The sequence below is a fragment of the Tinamus guttatus genome, unplaced genomic scaffold, assembly GCF_059628265.1.
Source record: "Tinamus guttatus ecotype Peru unplaced genomic scaffold, ASM5962826v1 Tinamus_guttatus_pri_ptg000711l, whole genome shotgun sequence".
Lineage (NCBI taxonomy): Eukaryota > Metazoa > Chordata > Aves > Tinamiformes > Tinamidae > Tinamus > Tinamus guttatus.
Genome location: NW_028289245.1, coordinates 478,188 through 505,780, shown reverse-complemented (window position 1 = coordinate 505,780; position 27,593 = coordinate 478,188). Strand labels below are relative to the sequence as shown.

The 27,593-nt window shown below is 37.7% G+C and overlaps 1 protein-coding gene across 2 annotated transcripts; it reads right to left on the bottom strand.

Annotated features, from left to right (window-relative positions):
* Positions 1-397: 397 nt before the first annotated feature.
* Positions 398-27,043, bottom strand: ZFYVE16 (zinc finger FYVE-type containing 16). 2 transcript variants are annotated; one of them, XM_010221543.2, is made up of 18 exons: positions 27,015-27,043; positions 20,185-20,291; positions 17,902-20,006; positions 14,730-14,826; positions 13,446-13,622; positions 12,330-12,481; positions 9,466-9,850; positions 8,878-9,000; positions 8,631-8,786; positions 7,726-7,950; positions 7,150-7,232; positions 6,486-6,590; positions 5,469-5,619; positions 4,905-4,985; positions 4,165-4,327; positions 3,186-3,291; positions 2,629-2,793; positions 398-1,756 (listed from the first exon to the last, which is right to left on the bottom strand). In XM_010221543.2, the coding sequence occupies exons 2-18, from the start codon at positions 20,252-20,254 to the stop codon at positions 1,595-1,597; spliced, it is 4,506 nt and encodes a 1,501-aa protein (XP_010219845.2). In that variant the 5' UTR covers positions 20,255-20,291; positions 27,015-27,043; the 3' UTR covers positions 398-1,594. The 2 variants fall into 2 exon arrangements, with proteins under 2 accessions (XP_010219845.2, XP_088393105.1); XM_088536979.1 differs by lacking the exons at positions 9,466-9,850; positions 12,330-12,481.
* Positions 27,044-27,593: the final 550 nt, after the last annotated feature.

Here is a 27,593-nt window from a genome sequence, read left to right as displayed (position 1 = left end):
GAAGCGGCACAGGTACATTTAGTTTGTGGTAACTCAAGAAAGCCACGGCTCCTGGTACAAATGCGCTTAACAGTGAAACCCTCATACCTACTGTTTACCCTTTCCATGATTTTCCTTGACTGCTGATGAAGCATTTTCAAGCACCCCTGTTATGTGCTCAGTGCATACATATGGTGTAGACTTCAGTTTTTCTCCAGGACTACAGTTTCTCCAAATGAGCTGTATTAATCACAGGCATCCTCAGTTTCCTCAGACCTAACAGCTTGAAGCCTGAACACTTCTAGCACTGGTATCTCAAAGCATAGATAACAGCAGATTAAGTTACAAATTTTGTTTTCAATACAAAACAGTATCCCCCTATGAGAATCAAGAAGGCAAAAATTTTAATTATCTCTCATTATAAAACTGTACCAGCATTTTTACTGAAAACAATGCAGAGCTTGGATATAGTTTTGTTTTGGTTCTGTTCTTGGTAACAATTAAGTGACAGTTATCAAACCCTGATTATGGTTCACTGAACCTCTGTACAATCACATGCATTGCAAGTATATAAATAGATCTTAATGACCCAATATCAAAAATACAAGAACCTCAGGTATATTAAAACAGTCTGTCCATGAAAATTCACACTTAATACATCTGTTCTCCCTGAAAATAAAGGTAGCCGCTAAGAGGTGTCAAAAAGTAGCACAAGGGAGCAGAAAAGATATGACAGGAGTCTTGGCTGACTTATTGCTACATGTAGATTTCAAGGGTAATTGGGCTTCTTAATCATCCTTGGAATGTCAAATTGTATCAGGATTTTTGAACACAGAGTAAAGAAAAAATAGCAATATTTATAAAAATAGCATAATTTAAGTTAGATAAATCCTTTTAAATACAAGAACGAAATCAATTATTCTATAAAAAAAATTAGAAGTGTATGTTCCTGAAGCACCAGCATAATATTCTAATATTAAGTCAGGACTTCTCCCACTACACAGACTTCATAAACATACCTGCAAAATCTTCTCCTCTTGCTTATCACACCCAAGTGTCAAAGAGCATGCACTTAAAATCTGTACTGCACATGATGCTTGTAGTCAACTACTGAAGATCTATTTGAATCTCACGAGGCAAGAGAACAGTTTTGTGCCAGCTAAGTATACTTCATAAGGTTTACCTCATTTGCACATGCAGAGCATGTGCTTCAGGTGTAGATTAGATCTAACTAAGAATTTTTATAACGGTTTACAATTTTTATAATATTTGAGGTCAAGAGGCAACAGTGCAGATACTATGGCTTATAGTTACACTACACATAGTAGAAGCTACAATTGTGAAAAGAGGTAACAAAACCCACGCTCTTCTGCAACTGTATTAAGTGTAAAGTTTCAGAACTTTAGGAAATATTAAAAACCATAATTATTTTGTGGCAAAAGAACCAGAAAGAGTCTGATGTTGGTTTGCTTGTTTTTAAACAATATCCAGTTTTAAAGTCCATTAAAACAAAACTAGTTTTAGTGACATAGATATTTTTAGTGTTTTTAGCATTACAACTTTGGTGTTTAGATCTAGCAAATCAGTATATTGTATGCAATATACATCATCCTCATCAAAACAGATGTTCTATAAGAAAAAATATTAACTCCATTTCCAATGGCAAAGATGTAGGATCTGACATCCCACCATGGATCACAGGAATCAGAGCACTGTCCAACTCATTCAGATAGTTCTGTGGAAGAAGTTGACCACCAGAACCTGCCAAGTACTCGACCTAGAAAGAAAGAAAAAAAAAGTTTATATTAACAAGATGACACAGAATTTCAGACTCTTCACGGGGGGGAGAGGGTAATCATTTCACCTAGTACTGAATGACAGAGGCATTGGATGTGTTTCCAGGCCAGTTCATCACTTTAAAGTTTGCCACTGAGAAACAAGCACCATTTCCCTTGAGTTTGTAAGGCCACACGCTTTCTGCACACCAAACTGCTCCAGACCGATGTCCAAGAATGATGTGATTACTTTCCTAGTATCACAGTTACTTATAAGACTAGCTTTTAGTTTTCAACAATGTGCTGAAACCAAGCTGATTTATGAGGTTCTCTGAAATAAGATAAGTATTACTGAAAATACCACCTACAGAAGCAAGGAAGCTTAGAACTTGTTATGTGTCCTTTCCAGAGGCATCATCTGCTGGATAACCTTGCTTTCTCTCCCAGCCTCAGCTGTGCAGACCTGTTCTCTTCTGCTATACAGGGTTTGCATGTACCTCTTACTGAACTCTCTTAAGGATCCAAAATAGCAGAAACCTGTGCTTCAAGAAAGCCATATAATCAGAAAACTATCTCTATGATTTTGTAAATTGACTCACCTTGGAAGCAAATCAGTACTAGAGTTAGAACTAGGGAAGGACTGGTAATACACTGTAAGCAAGCTATTAAGACACAGGGCAGAAGAAGAATCAAGTCTACCCTTTTCAAGGGGAACTAGTTATTTGAACAGTTTCTACATGAGATTTAATTCTCAGTCTGAATCTGTGGTATCATTAAAAAAGGAGAGGAAAAAAAAATCAGAAAGGCACGTAATGTCTTTAAAGTAAAGATTTCAGTTGAAATGTAGTGTCTGCAATAGAAGTTGAAAGATTACCATATCTGAGTCAATGGAAACTCTAAGGCCTATTTTGTTCATTCCATTATCTTTCAAGGTTTTAAGATGTGGGCGAAGAGCAGTACTGCAAGCAATAGCAATCTCTTTAGCAAACTGGTGAGGAATAGGACTGGATAGTTCAAGATCCTTTTGAAAATAGTACACCTGAAAGTAAAGAAGAGAAGTCAGTTAGTAGTTTGGTTATTAAAAAAAAAAGCCATAAATACCCATGTTTGGCAAAGCATTCCAATATGGTAAAAATACTCCAATAATTTATCTGTTCAATCTAAATATGTATTGAATGATTATGGGAACACTTGAGTGGCTATGAGATATCCACATTACATACTTATGTAGTTACCAAAACTTACAGACATGACTAAGTCTCTTTTCTGAAGGAAAAAATGAAAAATTTGTAAAATGATCAAAGAATTACAGAAAACAGTTGGCAAATTGTATGGCCACATACTAAGTAGATAGTTGGTTTGGAAGCATCTCTACCACCTAACTAAGCAGTGGCAAAAAAAACCCACTCAGGTACAATATAATTTACTAACTTCAGTACACTTCATAATTCTGCCTTCTGTTTCAAAGTCTCCACCTTGTAGTACTTTTTCACTTTGAGTTCCTTCCATTGATTTTCCATCTATCGGGCTTACAATTCTACAAAAGAAGATAATAACATAGTTAACATAGTTACAGTAACATCTTACTTCATACAAGTTATTCAGCGTAAAGCACAATATTTAAAAAAAAAAATCAGAATGACTAGACATATAACAAAAAAAATCTAATACTGAATTTACATCATGAAAATACAGAGGCTCCAAAACCAAATAAGCCTAAATAGGACACAGACACACTGCTCATTCAATACAAAACCTATCTTTCACTAGAAATGTTTTTAGATAAAGCCCCTGTTTGTTCTAATTGATCATAGAACCACAGGAAAAACAGGAAAAGGGACAGCAGATCAAGCCCTGGCCTGAGAAACCATGTATTTGTTTAAAACATGAACAAGTGAGTTTGAATTAGTAATGGGCAATCATCATTAATGTTTGACTCTATATAAACAAACGTTCAAATCATGGGGCATAAAAGGAGGTCTTACATCCCATTTCACCTTGCCGACTGAATGCTGCACTGTAAGCAATCAGTAGGAAAAGGCAGCACTGTGACCGACCGCAGAGTTGGAAGAGAACATTTGACAATAAATCAGTAAATAAAAATAATAAAAAACACCCAAACACCAAAATACAACAACAAAAAACACCCTAAGGCCTCTTACTGTCAACTTTCAGAGCAGACAAGAGAGCAAAAATTGCATGAACACCATATGCAAAATTAGATATACTGCTAGTGACATCTAGAGGATTGCAGGTAGCTTAGTATCTCATTGCTTTATTTATATATTTAAATCAAATTCCTCCTTTCAATAAATAAAAAGAATTAGATAAACTCCTTGAAATAAAAGATGGATATTTAAACGTAAACAAATGAATTACAAAAGAGGTTTTGCTTTTATAATACATTTACCCTTTGTTTGTTTTTTCTTCATTTTCTACCCAGCAAATATCTACATATTCTTTTAGGTCTCCTGCATCCATTTTGCCACAAGTTATTCTAAAGTCTTTCTGGTCTCTCAATGCCTGACGCAAGCTTTCCATTGTTTCTGGTGTTATTTGTACCATTAGTCCATCTAAAAAAAAAAAAAAAAACACAGTTAAAATTCTCACTTATCTACAGAAGCAGCAGCAGGGTATTTTAGTAGAATCTTGGCCTAAATTCTGGAAGAATGCACCTTCTTAATAAAGGCATACAGGTCATAACTTGAACTCCATCCCCCAACTACAGCATTAAACACTGAAAGGAAGCATAATACAAACTTTTCTGGTCGACAGAGCTAGATCTTACAACTTTTTGACATTTATGTATCAAAAGCTGTATTTCATCAATTCATCACTGAAAACAAATTTAGATACATGCAACTGCAAAGAAAATATTTGGATTGATTAAGTGTCTTCACTTAATTAATTTAGTTTAATATATATTGAGTTAAAGCTCAATATACATTAAACAGATGGATCAACACACATTTTTAATACAGCCAGATTCGCAATACATTTTCTACAAAGCTAAAAATCATGAAAAGCTTAGCTTTTATGATAATCAAATATACAGAGACTAGCAGTCATATGTATGTGTATACATATATGTGTATATACACACACACACATATATATAAAATAAGAAACTACATATTGTTAAATTCTTACCTTCAACTATACTGGATTTAGCTAGAAATCCTGAAGATGTTTTCAAGGCTCCATTAAACACCACAAAACTTGCACCTGTGACTAGAAAAAGTAGAAATAAAATGAATGCCACCACGTCACCCCAATTTGCAGTCACAGAATGAACAGCCCAGATGGAATGCAGTACATTACCAACACCTCAAAACTTTACTGTGTTACCCATTTGATAGATGTTGTATACAAATACTCACTGTTGTATGTTTTACATACTCAGCTACACAGACAGTATGTCTGCACCTATAACTATATTCCCCAATTCACACTAAGTTTAGAAAGAACTAAAGAACTTGATGAGGCATGAAAGTGTAAATAAGATCTTTTTAAGAAATGAAAATAGACAAAAGTATTAATTTGTATTTAATCGCATCTATAAAAGATGTCTAAGTGATTATATATTTTTTTTTTAAAAAAATGCATTTAAATTATTTTACTTTTAGACCACTATACTTCTGTTCAAATTAAGTCACTGCATCTTCCATTTCTGGCCCCAAAATGTGATAATTCCCCACAAACTAGGCAACTTACCTTTCCTAGGGTGCCCAGTTGCGCTGTTTGCTTGTGTGTTATAGACACCATCTTTACTCTGCACACACACCAAGTGAGAATCTGCTTCACTATTAAAACTGGCTCCAATGCTAATTACATGCTCATTTGAAGAATTTATCACCTTCATCATCTGCCAGTACAAAATTTTTTGTCAGGAGATTGACACAGATCTCTGCTTTGCAGAGCTATGAAAAAATCTTTCTAACACTGAAGAGCTTATATTAAAACAAAAACAATAAACAAACACACACAATGGCGGGTCCCAAGACAAATCAACAATTAGTCATTTTTCATCCTAAAGGATTTGCCCCATAGAATTTACTATGATGAGCTGAGGAAAATTTTCTGTGCGTGACCAAAAATACTATTTCAGAAAGGGATAAATAAGTAAGTCTGAAAACCTCTGCATGTTAGAATACCTCGTTTGTGGGTTTTTTTTTTTATTCTTGTAAGGCTGATGCATGTATTAAGCCTCAAGCATTTTATTATGCACTTGTTTTGCTGAAGCCAAAGTAAGCAAACTGTAATAAGAAATACACTTTGGCAAAAATAATTTTCCTTGAAGCTGTAAGCAGAACAGTGCTTTAGCAGTTGCGTAAAAGGTTCTCTTTGAAAATATCTTCCGAAAGATTTCAGATAAACTGCTGATTTCTTTCATCACTTAACAGTTATCCTAACGGCCAATTTCCCACTCAATATCCACCATCCAACATATCCAGAAAGAAGGAAAAGGGTTGTTCAGATAATTTCACCCTAGAGATGCACATCAACTCGAAGTCCCGACAGCAAAGTGACCTGGGGAACTGCAATCTAGCAGGACAAGTAACACACACAACAGCCTAGGAACTCATCACAGAAATCAGAACAACTCTTTTCCCAACAGTCGGGTCTAATGTGTTTTCTTGTTTTTTAAAGCATCCAAGTTAAAGATGTTACAAGTATTGTGTGAAAAATAAAGATTAAAGTAGTTTGGATTAGAAAGACTTTAATACTCACCTCATTATATCTGCTTCGAGGTATTTTAATACAGCTTCTACCCATTTCCACATGAACAAATAGGTTGTCTATGGTATGCAAAGTATATTGATAATTCCTAAGATCCTGTAACAGACAGTCTTTACGTTAACAGATGGCTGAAGTGTATGCAGCACTTCCACATTTTAAGAGATCCCATTTAATCTACGCATGCAACAACCTGAAAAGTAGTGATATTAGATATAGCTAATGATTTACCCTTCATACACATCACAAGAGGGGAAGAGTGATTTACTGATCATTTAGTCTAGTAGTACTGATAAAGTGACTTGAAATATCATGTACACACAGGTTATTTAGACTAGAGCAGCTGTCAGAATGACTATTACCAATTTAATAAAAATACTTTTTTTCTTATGACTTGAAGTGGTTCCTTCTACAAGAAAATATGCTAAAAACAATAGAATGAAAGGTATAGCTTTTCAAATTCACACACAAATACTGTTAGGAATGTTCCAAGTCATGTATGAAGAATAAAAACGTTAACCCATTGTTTTTGCCAAAAAAAAAACAAAACAAACAGACATCAACAACAACAAAAAGCTTTAAAGAATATCAGAATTGCAAGGCTATTTCACCTCATCTAAATTGCCATAGGAACGGAAGAGAATGAGCGTTTACTCACAACAAGCAGATTCATAATTGTGTGTCCTATCTCTCCAAAGAGTGGCTTGCGGTCTCTGACACTTACTACAGGCGTTGGATACACTAGGGTGGAGAAGAGGGGAGGAAAAAAAAAAAAAAAAAAAAAGCGATGTTTATCAATTAACAGCTATAAAAAAAATTTGCCAAGCCAAGTATTTATGTATTCAGCTAGAGTTTACTCTAATTTCAACAAAACCTGGGCAGCCTTAGGAACCAGAGCCACTGCTAACTTTCCACCACTGCACAGTTCCTCCCTCTGTCACATCCGACAGCAGCTACCAGGACAGACAGAAGGAAACACCCCGGGTGCAGCCTTTGGGTCACCAGCTGAGAGAGGAGCTGCCAGGCTTACTGATTGCTCGAGTAATAATACCATGAGGATGAAAAACTGATCACTGAAATAGGAAACACCTGCAGGTATTTTTTTTACATATTACATTTGTGTAATACAAAACACCGCCAAGAGTCTTGATGACTTTGAACTTTTCACTTGCCTACCACACATTCTCGTGGGTAATCTTACATTTATAGAGACATTTTCAGCGATAAAACTTACCCCCATACTCTGCTCCCAATCTCAACATTAAACGGATTGGAAAAACTTTTGCCCAGGGTATTTCCAACTTATGGATGAGAATGCCATACAGAAAAGGGTTATCTGGCAAAGGCAAGTCATCGAAATTCTGGAAAGTTGGTGAAACAAACAGGAAGCCTCCGTGATCTTTATTACCAAGACAGTTCTCGTTAAAAGTGAAGTTATCCATATTTCTTATTAACCTTCCTGTTGAAAAAGGGACAGATGAAGTATTTGCATATCAACAGTAATAAGAGGAAAAATATTAAGTGGCCTAAAATCAGTAGCTCTCCTACACACTTTAAACTACAGGATACATCTTAAGACTTGCTGAAATGGATTTTGATGTGGATTTGGGGTATGGATTTGGATGTCTGCAAGATTTTCAGTGTTATATAGTCTCATTTATTAACTAGGCAGCCTTCAATACAAGGCTAGATTTTTCCAAACAAATACTAAAAAAACTTCAAGGTGTAAACTTTCCAGTACACAATTTATTTCATTGTATCATTTTACATTTAAGTAACAGTTTGAGTTATGTTAATCAAAAGTTTAGATGTTTTCCTGTACTTCTACAGAGAAACTCCAGGTCCTTAACTGGCGACTCAATGATTTATACCCAAAACCTCCCACAAAACACAACTAAAAGGGGAAGGAAAAGAAAAAAGGAAAAAAAAAGAAAAAAAATCAACAGGAGGTTTGCAAAACTAAATGAATGATAAACTTGCCAAATTCTAACTCTCCTGTTGCAGGATTAACTTAGGTTCTAAGCAACTTATTCAACAAAGCTATTAGATACCAACAAATAATACAGTAAAAATTAGATTAACTTCCAGCTTTAAAGATAAGCAAGAAGATAGTAAAACATGCAGTTGGATATTACGTACCTTTCATCACATCCTTATAGATCTCAATAAATAATTTGAGTATTTCATTAGGGAAATTCTCTTCATCTGGTAAACACTGCAATAGAATGATAATTTCTGCCTGACCCATGCCATGTAGTCCATTTGTTGAGAAGTACCAGCACTTTTCTGAAGAATCTTTAATTAAAGGTAGATACCACAGTGATATTGTTTTATAATGAGGAGAAAACAGACTGATTTAATAGAAAAGAAAATGTACACTACTTACAAGATATTAACTTGACATTCACAAGGAAGTTTGCATTTAGGATGAAGGTTAATGGATTAGGATCTCCTTCTGCAAGAAGCGAGGTGACCTGTTGGCAAGATGGATGTTCTTCCACTAGAGGATCTAAATAAATTAAGATTTAGTTTAACATGTTAAAAAAAAAATTACAGATCATAGGTGAAAGCCCCACTCTCCTATATTTAAAAGGGTGGTATTCTCAAACTTGGAATGACTACCAATCAAACAATGACCCTACCCTATCATATAAAGCAAAACAGGATTTGTAGTAAAGGCATAAATTAGGGCTACTGTTCAATTCCCAACTAGTGATCAACTATATATGCTGTCTCATCATCCACATACTGGTACTGTAACAGTGATCACAAGCACTATTGTGTGACATTAAGTGATTTTGTAGCACAGGGGCAAATCTCTCTAACAATACACGTTCCATTATCAAACATGATCCAACATACAACATAAAAGAAAGTTGAAATTTTATTACAATATAGTGTGTACACACAGAACATTCTTATTTAGAAATCTTGTATCAAGTGATATGATGCTAACAATTTGCTCAAACTTTACCTTTTCCTTTTTCTCCTGCTGCAAGCAAAAGTGGCGGCAGTTTATCACCATCAGGAACAAGGCTGACTTCCTTACTAACACACTTTTCAAGACCACATAGTGCTCTGTAACTTGAAGGACTAACAGGCAAATCATTTTTAGTCCCATCAGCCGAGCTGGGACTAGACTTTTCGGTTTCTGCAGCAGTAGAAAACCCCTCCGTTTCTGGAGTTACTGTTTTGTAAGCAGGCACCAGCTCAGCTTGCCTAGGAATGGCCTGTTGCCTATCATGTGAAGGAACAGAAGATTCACAACGCAGTTCTTCAGTTCTTGCAGTAACATCCATTACTTCCTTTGGTTTTGGATTTACACCACTTAACGTGTCATTCTCTTCCGGATTTACAACCTATGAGAAAACAAAAACAGCACAGTCTACACTCCAGTCTGATAACATTATACACTAGAAGCAAAAAAAAAAAAAATCAATGAGAAAAAATATTTTCAGATTTTTGACAGGTGTTTCTTTCAGAAAGGTAGAAAGTCATAACTCTCCTAGATCTTACATTTTTTCCCATCTTTAAAAGACATTAGTCCCTATTTTAGCTTAAGATGCATCATTAATTTACTTGTTCTCTAATACAAAATTATAATCAGAGCTGCATATTGATCATTTTAATATATCACAGTCAGATACAACACAATCAACAGAAGAAACACATATGACTTAAGCAACCTGCTTACTATTAGTAATAGCTTCCCCATTCAGATCTTTTGAATATTTTTTGTTGTCATAATTTAGATCAGTCATGTAGTACTATATGTGTATTTATATTTTCACACAAGGTATTAGCAGGTGAGTCTGCCATTCTACAGCATGACTCATTTCCAGGTTTGGCGTCAAACCTATGGTGCTCCCTCAGTAAAACAGATTTGACAAACTAACAGAGTATAATCAGGCTATGATATGAACCATGATCAAAAAAGACAAATCAAGTCACGAGATATCGCCTTTCCAATCTGTTAAGTCATCATACAAGTGCACATAGACTTGGGTCCTATCTTAAGAGAAAAGATTTTTCACTGTAACAAGAAAGGGCTTAACAGCTCTAGGCTTGCCCTATCCTAGTGCCTCTAGCTCCAGAAAATCCCCCGTTAAGAGAATGCACAAACTACATCACTATCCCCAAAACCACATCCTAAGAATACATAGCCATGAGTAAACTGGCCTTCATGAACAACTTCCCATGCATTTGCTTGATGGTATTTCACATGATTTTATCTCTTTGGCTTCCATAGTGCCCTGTGGCAGTAAGTTCAGGATTAGGGGTTGCATGAAGAAGTACCCACCTCACTTTTCAGTGCAGTACATGTTTGTTTGCTGGGCCGTCTGAAGTCACGTACAAAACCCACTAACCATCTCCTATTTTGTTACGTCCATGCTACTTTAAAACTTATCTTTTGCAGCTGAAAGGGCCTTAACCTTTCCCCAAAACAAAAGATATGTTCTTGTCCTGACTGCTAAAATGGAGAGAAAAAAGCTGCTAGGTCTGCGAAAAACATCAGTGCTTTGGTTCTGTAATGATTTTCCATCTTACTTTCTATCTGTTTGCACACACATTCTGTCCGTCCCCTTCCCTCTCCCCTTATTTTTTTTTTAAAGACACCCACGTAAATATTTTCGCTGGGCTAATCACTAAGTTTTGTTTTTTTCCCCTTATCTAAACATAACATCAATAAGCACAGCTGAAAGCAATTTCCATATATATTCCTATGCTGCCTTTAAAGACATACAACCACATCTGTCATTTTAGCAGCCAGCTCATTAATATCTGAAATCTGTTTGCCAATTACTTTTACCAATCATCTGCATGTATGCTGATTAGCATCGAGGCCAACACATACTACTCTGTCTTCACACTCCCTCCTCAGGGAACTTGGCTATGCAGTTCTACCTTTATGACCTCTGAGAGGGCATTTTCTTCTGACTGCCTGATTTTTAGGAGCACATGATGAATCTTTCTGGAAAATGCTGGTTCATCAACAAGAACAGCATTATCTTTACCACTGCTGACTAATAGATATGTAAGGATATTTCCTCAAAAAAAATGCTTTCTCCTCCTTATCTTGGACTGATCCTCAGGCTACTGACTCTATTAAAGATTCTACAAAGGAAAGGAACAATTAATAAAAGTTAAGATCCATCTATAACTTAAGGGAGCTGTTATTCAAATTAACTCACATTTACTAGCATTCATTTCACAGAAGTTAGGCCCAATTTGTGTTATACACAGGTGATGTCAGACATCTTCGTGTGTGAGTAAATACGATCTTGTCTCACCTGTTCAACTTAAAACAGTACTTCAGACATAAGTTTTATTTAAAAAGGGTCGAGTCTGACAAACTCTTCAAGCGCTTCCAAAGCAAACTCATACCTTTTTTGGACTTCAGTTTCTCTGACAAGTGCAAGTACAGTTCAACATGAATATATCTTATAAAAAGCAAATCCCTCCCCCAGCTCACTACATTTATCACAGAAGTGTTATGCTGCTTTACTATAAACATGTTAGTAACTACAAATGCAGCTAATCAAAAGGCTGTGCAGAAAAAGACTGATTTGGAATACATTTGACTATATCACTTTTAAAGTTCACATATGCTCCAAAGAGACATGATCTCTTTTATTTAAGTATGGTCTTGACAACCTTTCAATGCAAGAACTTCACAGCCACCCAAAAAACACAAAACCAAAAACAAACAAAAAAACAGGTTCAGGTTCCAAAAGCAATCAAGCAAAAGTCATGTTGCTGTGCATAAGGGGTCCCAATCAATAAAGTTACTACATGAGACCTACATTCATGCACCTACACACACTTCTTAAGTCATACCATAGGCATCTCTGGCAAGTCAGGGTTTACTGGACTTAGGTCCTGTGATGACCTCTTTGCTCCAGACGAAAGTTTTGTTGTATCTGCCACTTCACCATTTGGCAAAATACCATCGGCAAACCACACTCTCCTCTGTTCTTTGGGGCACAGCCCTGGACAGATTGAAAAAAACAACACTGAGTTCATATTATCACACTGTCCTAATAGCTAGAAGGGATTTAAAGAAAAATGTCAACATTCCAGCCCTCTCTCCCAAGATTTTTTTTTTAAGACTGAGTCACATTCATACAGTATAGTTACAAGGTTACCAATCTTTTTATGTGAAATAACTTAGTAACAGAACAAAACATTTCAGAAAGATTAAAAAAAAAAAATCAATCTGTTTACTGGAATCAAGAAAAAGTACACAATTTGACCCCTGCCAAATTCCAGTCAGGCAAATATATACAAAAGATTCTCATGTTTGCAGAGAAAATTGTCATGCTATAGCAAAATGTATCAGTTCCCAAATATGGAAGGCTTTCTCAACCATCCCTCTGCAGTAAGGCATGAATAGAAAGAACATCATTCCTGGAAGATGAAATATATTAAAAGAAAAAAAAGTTTACTGCACTGTTTTAAAGCTTCTTTTAACTGAAGAAAATTGAATGTATTAAAAAAAGTGGAATAAAGATTGTTGAGCAACTACTCATTCATCTTTACCCAGAAAATGAACAAATACTTTTGCCCAACAATTTTCACCTAAACAACTACTTTTTGCTATTGCGGGAGCCCTAGAAGTCGCGATCAGGTCAGAGGCTTCTTGGGCTATGAAAGACTGCTCAAAGTTGTACATGCCCCAAAAAAAGACGCAATATAAATAGAAAAAACAAGAGAAAAAAAATCCGCATTTCACGAGTGAAGACTTAACACAGACCTGGTCAAGCTCATACATTTGAGTCAGAGCTACAGACAACTTTCCTTTTAGTCTCAGTTAAGAGGTTCAGTTTGAGTCCCGCAAAGAACAACATATACCAAACATGTATATACATATATATTTGCATACCCACAATTCAACTAAAAAAACTTTCCAAAAAATCTCTAAAGTGTTAGAAAATTACACTATATTTAACATACCTTCGATACCTGGTTGTTTAAGCACAGAGATAGGCAACAACATAGATGATGAAGGACAGCTGGAACTATCAGTTGCCTGTGCCTCCTGTGAAGGTGGAACAGCAGAAGAACATTCAGAGGAGACAGTGGAAATAGGGATAGGACCAGTTGGACTCATCATCCTTTCAAATGCCTGTGCTAAAAGGAAAGAAAGGAAGCACTTAATTTTTTAACACCTTGCATTTGAATAAATTTGCACTGTAAGGTTTCTTTTTTTTTTTTTTTTTTTTTTTTGCAGGAGTGCATGCTGGTGATGAAAAATGAATAGTCAAGTATTGTATAAAAGAAAAACTAACTTTATTGATTTTCTACACTTTTCTGTCTATTTTCTTCCCAACACAGAAAAAAAAAACAGCCTGACATTTAGCAATGACTCTACACTGGACTGCATAATCCTCATACACAGGTGGAAATATTTAACAATTATCGAGTCATATGCCCTTCAGTTGGTAGTTATTTATCTGATGTATAAAACCAGTAAATTTTCTCTTGGTAGGCATACTTTGCTTCAAGTTAATGTGTACTCAGGCAACCCACAGGAATGAAATGCAGAGAAATTCCAAGCTGTCCACACTGCTAAGGCAGTTCAATGCTTTACTTAGTACAGCAAGAAGGAAAAAGGTTTTTTCAAAAGCATGAAATCCCCAACTGGATAGTGCAGGGAACTGTCATCTTAAAAAAAAAAAAAAAAAAAAAAAAAGCAATATGTATTCAACTTATTTAAGTATTGAAAATCAGAGCATCAACCTTCTCCTGCTGTACCCATAAAGCATCCTTATTTTCCAACCCATTTACTGTTGGTCTGTTAAATAAACTTATAAGAATATAAGACAAGAAGCTATATAAATGGACAAGTAACAGGTTAGAACTAGCAGAGGTAGAACCTTTAAACATGCAGCAGGCAATCCTTCAACCAGAAGAAAATATATATATATTTCTAAGGTGCTATAACAGATGACCAAATGGCACAGTTTTAGAAGAAACTCTACAGAGTCCAAATCTATATGATTGTTTGTATACATACAGAGAAATCATCTTGTCAAAGTTTAAAATAAGACTAAAAAAAAAATCCAACTAAAAGAGATACAACTATCCTCTTCCTCCAACTCAGAAACAATACAGAAATTTAAATGAATTGAAGCAGTGAAACTTCTCCAAAAGGAGAAAGATGAAAGAGATATTAACCATTTCTTTTTTTCTTTAATAATTATTGTAATTACTTACAATGAGCATTTAACCTTTTACCTTTAATAATAGAGTCATAACAGCCAATACAGACTCTTGCTTCCTTCTCCATGTATTGTAGTTTGCACTTTCGGTTGCAACAGTTGCCACAGAAAACCTGAACCAAAGCAAGACTTAGTTAAGTATCACAGGCAAAGACGCAGCATTTCCCAAATTAAGCTCCTATTATCATTTAGTCACTTCTTCTTTACTAAAAGAGATTGAATTATCCAAAGCATTCAGATAACCTTCTTCAGAGTAGGAAAGAAAGAAAAGACAAAAGAAGATTTTGTAGAGTTTTTAGCACATACATCTGCAGAAATGTTTGGGGAGAAGAGATGGGAAGGTTTATACTAAGAATCTCAAAAGAGCCATAAATTGGATTAGTCAAACCTGCACTCGATCAGGGTTCCTTTTGTCTTATTTCTCAGGAAGTACACCACAATTTATCCATACTGTAAGCTTTTTCAATGAGCTATATCCCATTTCCACCTATGGATATTTTGGCCGCGCACTGCCCCACAGCATTTGCCAGGCTAACACCTTGAGCAGAGCATACACCCTCACACACTAAGTCCTGCTTCTTAGTTCTCACTTACTTTCTCACATCTGAAAATGCAGTATACTTGAGATTTTTGATAATGCTTTTACATTAAGGGCTTAACAGCGTTCCAAGCAACTCAAAAAAAAAAAAAAAAAAAAAAAAACACTCCCTCTTTTCTTAGAAGCTGTAATTGCAGTAAATTCTCTATTTCTTCCACAAAAGACTACAGAACATTTTCTTCCTTAAAGGTATGGAATAGTTTGTCTGGAATGGAAAATAATGAGACAACAGACTATATCAGCAGTTTATTACATGGATGTAGTTGGTATAGGAACAGACACAAGCTGATCCAAGCACAGCAAATACAGAACTATGATCCATACCTTGCAGTGTTTTCGACTGTTCAGCGCTGTCTAAAATGGGGAAGCTTTTCATAGAATCATAGAATGGTTAAGGTTGGAAGGGACCTCTAGAGATCATCTAGTCCAACCCCCCTGCACACGCAGGGTCACCTAGAGCACATGGCACAGGACTGCATCCAAGCGGGTTCTGAAGATCTCTAGAGAAGGAGACTCCACAACCTCTCTGGGCAGCCTGTTCCAGGGCTCTGTCACCCTCATGCTGCGTACTGTGTGCTGCTCCAGGGCTCTGTGCAATGACCACAGCAACTTGCCAGGAAGGTCTGAGCTGCCTTGTCTGACTCACAAGCAATCGCCACAGCCAGGGAGTCATTTTCTTTCAAGGGAATTTAATAAGTGGACTCCCCAACCAACCCCCTAGCAGAAATAATGAGCTTAGTTGTCCTTCTGATATTGGCTCCCCTTAAAGTATTTAAAGAACATACTGGAGATTGCTTTAGAAGACCAGAAAGTTCCTCCTCTCAACGGAATATAGGTATCCTGCCTATTTTTAAAGACAGATGGGGGGAGGGGGAGGGAAGGGGAAAAAAATCTGTAGCTTGGACTACAACTGTGCAATCCTGTCCAATTAATTAAAATAAAACCGTTCTCTACAAGAGTTCTCTGAGCCATTTTCATTGCTAATCAACAGCTACAGAACCACCTGAGTACTACACAGATCTCTGCTAGCACAGTCCATGGAGGAAAACCTTGAATTTCTACCAGTTCTTCTCAAGTGCAAGTGGTTGAAGGCACAACTCAACTGCTTCATTAGACAGTTTATTCGCTTTTTTTGTTTTGCCTCTTTTAGACATAAGGCACAAGCTAATCTATTGCACATTAGAAAAGTTATGATGCTGAGCTGCACAGCACTCTGTTACCTAAGTGCTAGGGTTAAGAAAGCCTGCGCCACGTTCCTGTAATCTCCCAACGCACACACGCTACGATGCTCCTTTAATTAAGCTGTGCCAAGACCTGCCCTCCCTCCCCGCAGACATAAGACCTCTCTCCTAACACATGACATGACCAATGCTGACAGTCGCCTCTTGTAAAGAGCATTGTGTAATGAAGGAGGCTTTAGCTTCCAACTCCAGAAGAAGGGCAAGAAATGGCATGGAGGATGTGAAGAGGAAACAAAGGAACGCTACTCCAAAGAACTGCATTTTAAAATGTTACAGAATTTCAACAGGATATTTTGCGAAATGATGGAGCGTGTCTATTCCTAGCTTTTCACAGTAAGTTCTCCATTAACTCGGTGCCCAACTTCAGTCAGGTTGTACTTTACATTTACAGCAGTTGAAGCAAGTGTGAACTACGCTTTGAATACATGGTGCTAAATGATGTATTCTAGGAAAAAAATAGCTCTCAAGATCTCTATCTCAAAACTGTGGATGTAAAAAGCTAGGAAATACTGGCGCTAATCTGTGTCACAGCTCTTTATCTATAAAGCTACAATAGAACCAGCCCCTCAGAGGAACACTGAAAAATATGTCCATCAATATTTGCGTTTATCCACTGGCATGACACTAAGCCACTGCAACAGAGAGGAAAATTTGGATTAAAATAAGCTTCGATGGTATTTACTGACTGCAAAAGACTATACAGTGGAAAAGGTTAAATTACTTGGTTAACTAGTGACTTGGTTAACTAGTGATTCACCCTGCAAAGTATGCACACTTTTCCACACACAAATCCTCCAGAAAAGTTATACATATTTCTTAACACTTAGCATGTCAGATTTTGATTACAAGTTCTTTGTACTGGCACTGTTTTCCCAGCTCCTGGAAGACCAAGATCTTGCTCAATTTGTGGACAGTGTTTTGCAGCTAATATAACCATTTACCTTAACTCAGATTGTGTTTTTTTGTTTTCGTCGTTTGCTTGCTTTTTTAAATCATGGTGTATGAGCACAAAACAGATTCACTAAAATGACTCTTTTTGTAAAGCACACTGTCACATGTTCCTTATTATATGCAAAATGAGATACAGAAGCCTAGCCACTAACAGAAGACAAAAAGAACATTTTATCTCCATCCCTTTAATTATCATAATACAAAGTCATAGTCCAAGAGAAGTTTTCCTCAAAAGACCTTGAAGTCTCTACTAAATAAAGCCAATTTATTATTTTAATAAAACATCCTCTAGATCCTAGGAAAATTCCAACATCATTCATTCCCCTTTATATTTTGGTTGTCTCTAAAGCAGAGGGAATTTGCTTTCAGTAACATAACACCCTTCCCCGGTAACTTACTTTTCCACATGCACGACAATGATGTCGTCGTTTCGTAAATGTGAACTTGACTTGACAGTTCATGCAGTTGGGTGCCTCTGAATCAGGAACCCACGATGGCTGTTTCTGTCCCAAAAGAAGAGGTTTCTTAAGTGATTCTCCTTTTACAGCTGTTTTACTTCCTCCATCTTCACAGCTGCCTTCCCCAGAGTGAGCAGGTTCGAAACTAACACTGGTGCCTGAGTTGGGAGCTTTTGGTGTTACCGAAGTGGCTTCCTGATTTTCTCCCTCAGGTACATTTACTCTTTGGGAAAGGTCAAGCAACTGTTTTGGTCTTGCTCCTTCAGTATGAACAGCAGAAACAGAAACTTCACTGTCACTTTCAGTTGCATCCTGAACACAAGACTGACACTCTTCCATCGCAGATTCCAATTTATAGTCAGTAATAGATGATTTAACAGTAATGCCAGATGTACCTTCTTCACTGGCCTCTGTGAAATCCATTTTTTTCGCATTTGTTAAGTTTGCTTCATTTGCATCAGGTTCCAGTAAATTACTATCACCCTCTAAAGATTGTTGCACTGGCTGGAGACTTTGTCCATACAAGAAATCATCAAGCTCTGCATCACTTATTAGAGTATCACTTTTAATAATATTATCCTCAACAGTAAATTCATCTAAATCTGGACTAATACTTTCACCATAGTAAAACTCTGCACCATATGGCTCAGTTTCATATTCTAAAATGGGAAAAGCAGAACCAAGCGTTTCAAATTGCTGAGAATCACCATAATCGATTCTATTCTCGGTATCATGCCTCTCTTCGCCAACATCTTTTTCTACAAAGCTTTGGCTGATTTTAGGTAGATATCTGTCATGTTCATGCAAGTCAGTCTTTTTGTGGGACTCCTTATCAAGTGGGTCTGTTTTAGACTTTCCAGCACGAACAGTTAAAATATCACTAATAACCTCTGTCACTTCATTCTGAGGTAGAGGATTCATTTTTTCTTCTTTTACAGTTAATGAACCACATATAGATACAGGAAGTGGAAGACATGACAGTGAAGCCTGAACATCCTCAACTGAAATACATGAAGTTGAAACTCTGTTTAGTATTTCTTTGCCACCAGCTTTTTCACTGCCTACATTTTCTTCCGCATTTTCCTCTTCTATTTCTATTTTATTCTCTATTTGAAATGAGGAACCTGATAAAACACAACTTCTGGGTAATGTTGCACTCTTTTTGTGCAAATGAGGACTCTTTGGCAGATCTGAAGGCAGGGTTTCAACATTACTCTCGTCTTTTAAGCCCATGTTTTCCACAGTATTTCTTCCATGCATCTCTTTGTTCACTAAAGAGCGCGCACTATCATCTTGTGGCTCACACGGCAATTTTTCATAAGTTGTCTCATCTTTGGGACTGTGCACATCTGAATTCTGTGATGTGTCACGGGCACATACAGTATTAAGGCGAGCATTTTGTTCAACCTGATCAAAAGTCTCATTAGCCTTTAGAGAGTCTGTCGTGCATTTATCATCATAGGGATCCAAAATCTTTTCTTTAGCATAACTGCCTGATTTAAAAGTAACATGATTCAACTCTTCGGTTTTAAGTAGTCCTGAATTTTGCAAGATTGACTCCCCATCACTTTGTTGTGTACACAAAACATCACTGCAGCTGAATGATCCCTGAACAGGAGCCAATATGGGAGGCATGGCAAAGTCAAGCAAACAGTCTTCACTATACTGCGAGTCAGCTGGCTGCAACTTCTGAGCATCTTCATGAGCACCCACTGAATGGATTAAGTTACCTGTGTCATTAACAAGATCACACACAGGTACACTGCACCTCCGCAGGCTAGAAGCTTGGGCTTCATTTGAGGAACCACCATCCACAGTGGACAAAAGATCAAGCCCAGCAACATTCCTCTCACTTTGCAGTGAGTAATTCGGAGCCACTTCACTTGTTCCAACACAGCTGCCTAGAGAAACTTCTTCCCCTGTACAAGTATTAGCATCGTCTTGTAGCTTTGGTGTTGGAAATGCATGTTGTTCCAAAACTGAAAATAGTGACTGTTTTTTTGGGTCGCATGGATTTTGAAGTGTCCTATAGCAGTCATATTCATCTATTTTAAGCAAAAAGAGATTAAAGTTTATTAAACACATTCATTTCTAAAGCATACTCCCACCTCACAAAATCCCAACTATTTAAGTGCTTTCTTAAGAGATACTACTTTCAAATTCTGCAGCAAGTCATTTAATCAGTATTAGTGTGCTGTACAACAAGGTAGCACAAGAACTCACCTGTATTCTTCTCAAATTCATCAAGTAGTTTGTCCAAGTCACAGACCGCTGCTTTAAAGTAACTGTCCATTCTAGTTAGTTCTAGTGAAGCCTTATCCCTCTTAAGCCTGCAAAGAACACAATGTTTCACTTACAGAACTGTTATTTACAGAATCATCACAAAAATGTTCACATGATTAAAGGCATCTTCTACAAAACATTTACTTTAGTACATTTTTCTTCCTCTCTCTATACATATACAAGTTAAAAAAAAAAAAAAAAGGAAAAAAAATCCCTATGCTACTACTTGCCAGGCAACACAAATGAACTGTTTAAGTAAGGGATGCCTAATTAACCCCAGAATTTTCACACTCCAATATACAGTAGAAAGGAGGGAAGAAAAAAGTCACCTGTAGCATGCCAGAAAGAAAATGATATCCTCCCTTAGGAATTCAAATTTGACAGTCAATTGACTAATGAATGTGTGAGCAAGACATTTGAAAAAAGATATTCTTTTAGCTCCTCATGTTACCAACCAGCCAATTACATTTTACTTTCACCTACAAATACATTATTCTGCAGGGCTAAACACAGAGTAAAAACTTTAAAATATCAGGACATTAAAATATTTACACAGTGTAAGCACAGGAGCATGAGACAGACACATTAGTACAGAGCTGCAGGGTGACACAGCAAGCTGAGGTCAGTAGGCCTCCCCCATGATGATCAGTGAGCTGTCTTCAAATCTTCCTGTTAATTTTCTTCCAAGATCAAGCAAAAAAAAAAGGGGGGGGGGGGACTAGTTCAGTTTGTTTTCTCTGTCCTATCCAACACAAAACAAATGAACTTTCCCAGAAACTTGAACTAAACCATTAAAAAATAAATAAGCAAATAAATCCAGCTTTAAAGACTTGCCAACTCAACACAAAATTATTTATTATTCTCATTTCCTATTTCAAAACATCCTGGTTCATTTTCTTAATAAATATTTCCAGGCTCTGAATGTTAGTAGTTATAGCTTTTTTGGACTCTGAAGAACCTTGAATTTTCACATCATCTTCATGCCTAAATGCCCATAACATGCAGTTACCTATAGCGGATAATCAAGACATGACTTACAGTCCCCTTAAGTAAATTGGAGGGACTTGAATCCCTTCAGTCTCATGACTGACCTGAGGCAGAAGTTTTTCTGGTTTTCCTTCTCCTCTAAAGAGTGCCCCTTAGCCTGTTTGCATTTGGTAATTCCACATCCTATCCTAATCAAAAGTACTTGGACTAGCCAGTGTTGACTGTGCTTAGGGCCCAAGAGATACTTAAATCCTCTCTTTACTTGTGGCACCCTGCAGCTGCAAATTTATTTTCCTTGCCTTACTCCACTGAGGGGTCCTTCCTTCCACTGATCAATTCAGATCAGCATTTGTCACTTCTTACCACATCAATATGCATGTTACATGATTATCTTTTAATCTAGCATATAGTTCAAACAGAGATTTGCAAAGCCTAACAAGGGTGAGAGGAGTATCGACCACAAGCTAAAGGAGGAGACTCTGCTCACACAGAAGCAAAAGCTAAAAAAATGCTGAGCTTATCCTCAGCCAGTCACCCCAAGAGTCTTCAGCACTCTACATGATAGGTCAAATTTTCCACATCATGTATAACAAGCGTGACAAATAGGAGCAGGCAGATGTTTAATGTCATTTCTCTTACCCTCATTTGAGCATAGTGCTTACGCACAGCAATTATTTTATGTGACCTCCTCGAACCAATTAAGAGCCTTACAAGGGGAACAGCTTTGAGTGACTCATTAGCAGAAACTAAACTAGAGATTCCATCCATATTAAAGGATGTATTTATTGCCAAGAAACAAAGTTAACTTTGGCTTACCAAAAAAAAAAAAAAAAAAAAGGCACATAAATTAGAAATGCTGGAGGATTATAAGAAAACCAGGAGTCAAGAAATACATAATTTGGATCATACTCCTTTAGGGACTGCCACACATAACTGACCATCCAGCTATAACTTGGTGCTACAATTAATAAACTCTTAGTAGTTGCTACCAAAACAGGTGGCCCTTCACAGCTGCAGATTCACAAATCAGCACTTGTGCTGGAGCCATATGCATCTAGTGCCACAGAAATCCAGATCAAAGAGGTAAACAGACCAAAAGCCACTTACTTTGCAGGGAGAGCAAAGTTAGCTCTTTGCTAATTTATCTCCCCAAACCAATTTTCCAGTCAGAGACATCTGACACAAAATGCCAGGAGGGATCAATCAATCTGGCTGCTTCTCTTTCTCGATTATCTATATAAAACACTGTCAAAGCTACAGACCTACAATTAAGTTCCCAATTGCCTGCAATCGGTATTTTGAATATTTCTAAAACCGCAATATTAAAGTCTGTAATTGACAGTGAATCAAACAACCACCTATCACCAACAAAAAAGATTTAAATCCTCCCTCTGAATTTAGCACTGTTTAGATATTTCAGAGACTCCAGAAACAGGTCCCTCCAAAATACATACTTCAGTTAAAAAAATATATACCAAGGAGAGACAAGCAACCATTTTAGGTACTTTCATCACAGCTAGTTCTTAAGTCTTTTAAAATATATTTTTCATGCTTAGTTGGTGCAGGATAAATTTTGAACTAAGTATACATGCTTCGTTTGATAGTAGTGCTAAATATATACACTAGAAGGATGCATTTACAGCATACAAGGAACACCGACCTTCCTAAAAAAAGGAAAAAAAAAGAAAAAAATGCAGAATTTAAGCAGCAGTAGTTTATGTCACAATATAGATACAGATGAAATTATTTCTATAGAAAGCTTAGAAAACTACCATACTTCAAGTCTACTGGGCCAATAACAGTGTTATTATATATACATGTATATATGTAAAAGCAAGTTAAGGAAACTGCATAGAGGAATTGCATTTACTTAATTGCATGTGTTGCAATTGAACAATTGACATACAGAACTAATACATTAATTACTCAAAATAGACAACACTCTTTCTTTGAACGTTTCACAGATCTTCAGCTTTTTTGTTTTTCTTCTGGTTTTCTAGAAGAAGTCTTCAAACTTTCACCTCTTTCCTGAATCCACATACAAAATATAACCACCTAGATGTAAGAAAAACATTTTTTGTTTTGTTTTTAAACAGTTAACGATTATCCTTCTGCAAAAAGAGGGTTTTACTTTTCAGTCTCTAAAGAACTGACTACAGCCAAGTCCAATATTTACATCAAACAACAAGCAGATTAGAAGCTGTTAAAAAATTCCAGGATGTTTTTTATGAAATGGTTGCTTGCTTCCTTGAGCAAAAGCAGTTTTTAAGATCCGTATGTTTTAATGAATTATACTCATTCTGAATGCTTTTTTTTTTAAACTACAAGAATATACATATATTTTTTCCCCCTTTTGCTATTTTTCATGCAAGTGAGTTGCTCACAAGGAGGCAAGCAGATACCAGCAAAGCAAAAGGGCCAGTCTGTGTACAGGAATCACCATCATAAAGAAAAACCTGGGACGCTCCATCTGCATGTCCAACAGACTCCGACACTTGAGACGGTGCAATGTTTACTCTTCCATCACTTCTTATGTAGCTAAAGGGAGGTATCTTCTCTCGACTACACAGCATTAAGTAGTATCTTATGAAGATGTTTCCTAAAGGTTTGAATATTCTCACTGTTCTCTTCTAGACTCTCTCCAAGAGGGCTCACAGATTTGTTACTTTTAAAGGACATGGTTCATAACTGCTAATGTAAAGATTTATGTCCTTAATGCTACCGTAAGGAAAGCAAAAAAATAACACACCGTGGAGTCTCTAAAAGCTTCAAATTTTTAACAGTGTATGTTTACTTTCCTGCCTGCCAAGGACTATATGCTTTCATCTTGTAAGTCAAATATTTATGTGCTAGGAAATTGGACTGGAGATATAGCTCTCCCATCTTAAAAAAGGAAAAAAAAGTGCAAAGGAATCAAAGGATAATATGACTACAGTTCAGTGATGCAAACAAATCTCCAATATCTTAGCAGCCTGTTTAAGGGGGAAGATCTCAGAAATTTTAATTTCAGACATTCACATTCAGACTGCGGAATGCAGTTACAATTAAGTTGGAAAACTTAGTTTAAGATCACCTGACTTATAAGTAGTCATCACTGAAATACACTTTAAGAAACTAGTCCTATAGATTACCATTCTATATTAAGCTAATTAGGTTTGTTACTTCTTTGAAATGTCTTACAACACATACATTACTATAGGAGTAAACTACAAGGTGTTTAATGCAAGAGAAGCCTTTGGTTACTTGGTTATTACTTATTTCTTCAGCCAGAAATATACCAAAGAGGATTTTCAAATAGAAACGGGCCACATCATGAACACTTCACACCATTACAGACCATCAATTATAATCATACCACCTGTCCTGTATGTCTTGCTTCCTTAATTGGTGGCAAATGTCATCTAAAGAACAGACTATGCTGATCACTAGGGTTTCCAAACACATGGTTTGGCAAAAAGCCTTTTTCAACCCCGCACAGCTAATGATCAAATCTTTGTTTTGTAGATTGAGCATCCTTCACTTGCAAGACAGAAAAATAGTTTTTGCTAACAAATTACAAAATGGCACACCAAAACTTGACACTTCTTTAGGAAAATACTCAGTCTGTTTTAAACATGCCCACCATGTTCTAAGTTTTTCCTTATGCCCTGATTTCAGAGCTTGCTGTCCTGACTGTTTTGCTCAAGTTTATTTAGTGGCAAACTACCAGCATTTAATTGCTGGGACAAGCAGTAGTTATGACAGTTAACATAGTGAGACAGCATCCAGAGCAGCTGAGACAAACAGTTTTAAAATAAAATTGCAAAATACTATGCAAAAAATCTCATTGGTTAGTATTCAGCACACATTTAGGGCCTGGTCAAACACTGTATTTTACCTTTCTAAGCCCAACAAGTAGCAGGCTGAAGAAAGAAACAGAAGCAAATACTTCAAGTAAAAACTTATATCTAAGAGGAGCATACACTCTGATTTGAATGACAACATGCAACGGCGTCAGCACTTAGTATCTATAAATCACTTCCTTTATAAGGCAGAGCAACATACTTGAATGTCTTGAACAGTATTTCAGGGTTCAGAAAATACTCTCCCTTTTGAGCATCTCCATGCACCCTTCTTATTTAAAGGAAATGATGACAGAAGTCTGCTGGGCTAGGACACAACCATAAACTTCAGCATGGATTATCGATTTTTAACCAAATACAGTGTCTCCAAACACAGGCAGTTAGTAGTAGTTTGTAAAATAAAACATACAAATTCATTATTACTTTCCACCATTACTACTTGCAACAGTTTAAAGTGTGCTGACAAACAGTAAACACCCAAAAAATTCTGAAAAAATAAAGTCTTGGTAATGCTGATTTACACAGCCTTTTATCAGATCTCAAAACTATCAGAATTAACGACCATCGCAGAATCCAGACCTGCATTAGATAGAGCTGAATGTTCAACCATACTTAACCCACTAAGATCAAGTTTAAAAAACAAAACCAAAAGAACACACAACTTAAAACTCACAAATCTTCAATCCAGAAAAATATTCCACAAATTATATTTGGTGTCCTCACAACAGTCATTTTTCCATCTCTGCACCTAGAAACTACCATACCTAGAATAAAAACTCATCATCAACCAACTTAAGAGCAATGCTCACTACAACTGAAAAGTGTCTCAAAGGTCGAGGGGGGCGGGGAGGAGAAAAGGTAGATGCTGTCACCTTAGAAGCTAAAACAATTCCTGTTAAACCATACAACATATTATCCCACCCAAAACTGCAGCAATTCCTCCTGCTGATTACTAGCTGAATAGGGGATTAAGAGAGAAGTTACAGAGATGATTTCAGACACACACACAAAAAAGCTTATGTGGCACATTATAAAAAAACTACACTGCCTTGTTTAAAGGGCAAGATGCTGTCAGTTCAATGGTTTTAGGCTAAGCAAGCCACGTAACACCAATACTATCTTTAGTCTCTTAAGGTTTATTTTTCTAATTCATTTCTAGTAACTTGGTACTGATCTTCGAACGGAAAAGAGTGTCTGTTGCCAGAGAGGAGGTCTGTCCACACCGCTGGTTTCCAGCACTGCCCCACCAGCCGCACCAGCACAAACAGGGCCTGCAGCTGAACCCCCCGGCCCCACGGAACACACGCACCCCTCGCACCCTGCCTATGGCTCCATCCTTACCTCCTCTGGAAGCCTTTATTACTCAGCTCTGCCAATGAGTCACGAGAATACGATCATTACGTCAGGTCTGAAAGATCTCTCCTCAGAGGAGGGAGGCCAGTGTTTTGTGACAGTCCCATCTGCTCTATTTGCACTATTAATAATAGGGCATTCCTAGCAGGAAACTTTAGTAACCAGCATGGAGCTAGCAGCAGCCAGCACTGGCAGCCAGGCCAATCCTTTTCTTTGCAGCGTTCATTTCTCTAGAACACACGAGTCATCAGTCCTGGGGTATTGCTGACTCTTTTTAAAAGAGACTGGAAATAAGTGTTTCTCATGTATTACAGTATACAAGACGCATTTATTACAGTATACAAGACAGAGCACTGAGTTCCCTGAACTCAGTGTATTATATTAAAAGGAACAAAAAACAGGCAAAAACATCTTTTTACATCTTCTTAACACCTTTAGGGCCGTGCATTCAGTTTTTCCACGCAAACACACAGAGCATAACACGAAGACTCGGGTAACTCCCAGGGAGAGCGCCGGGCACGGGCCACGCGACGCTCCGCGAGGGAAACGCGGCTCGCCAGCACCCGCGGCGAGACTCGCTTTCGTTACCGTGCGACGCTCCATGTTCCGCTGCCGTCAAGGGCGCATTTTGGAGAAGAAAACCCGCGCCGGCTCCGGTTCCGCGGCCCGCACGGGCGGCACAAGCCTCACGGGCCGCCGCAGCCTCCAGACATCCCTGGGCCGCCGAGCAGGGCTCCTGCAGGGGACGCGAGAGAAAAGGCCGTCAGCGCCCGCCCAAGGCCACCGCCGCGGCCATTAGCCCCGCTCCGCCCCGGGCCGGGCCCGCGGGCGGCCAAGGCAGGCGCGCGGATCCCGCTGCCCGGCCTGGGCAGCCCGCGGGAGCGCCGCACCTCGCGCGGCCTCCGCGGCGGCAGCCGGGCAGCGCGCGCCGCTTGTCTGCGCTCCCCGCGCCCCGCGCGCATGCGCCGCCGCGCCCCGGTGGCCGCTGCGCATGCGCGGCCCCGGGCGGGGAAGCCCCTGAGCCCCCGTGAAGGGCGCCCGCAGCGCGAGGCCCTAGAAATGAGCGTGGGGAACCGCGGGAGGGCAGGGCGCTGGGGGAACTTCACTGCAGCTTTGTTCCTAGCAAACTTATGAAAAAGAGCCCGTGCATTTATCAGCTACGAAAAA

Excerpts from the sequence above, each read along its gene's own strand:
- ZFYVE16 (XM_010221543.2), bottom strand. The coding sequence starts at position 20,254 with ATGGACAGTTACTTTAAAGCAGCGGTCTGTGACTTGGACAAACTACTT. Across the intron at positions 9,851-12,329 it reads ACTTGCCAGAGATGCCTATG|GTTGTAAATCCGGAAGAGAA; the intron begins GTATGACTTAAG and ends GTTTTCTCATAG. Across the intron at positions 7,951-8,630 it reads CTATAAGGATGTGATGAAAG|GAAGGTTAATAAGAAATATG; the intron begins GTACGTAATATC and ends CTTTTTCAACAG.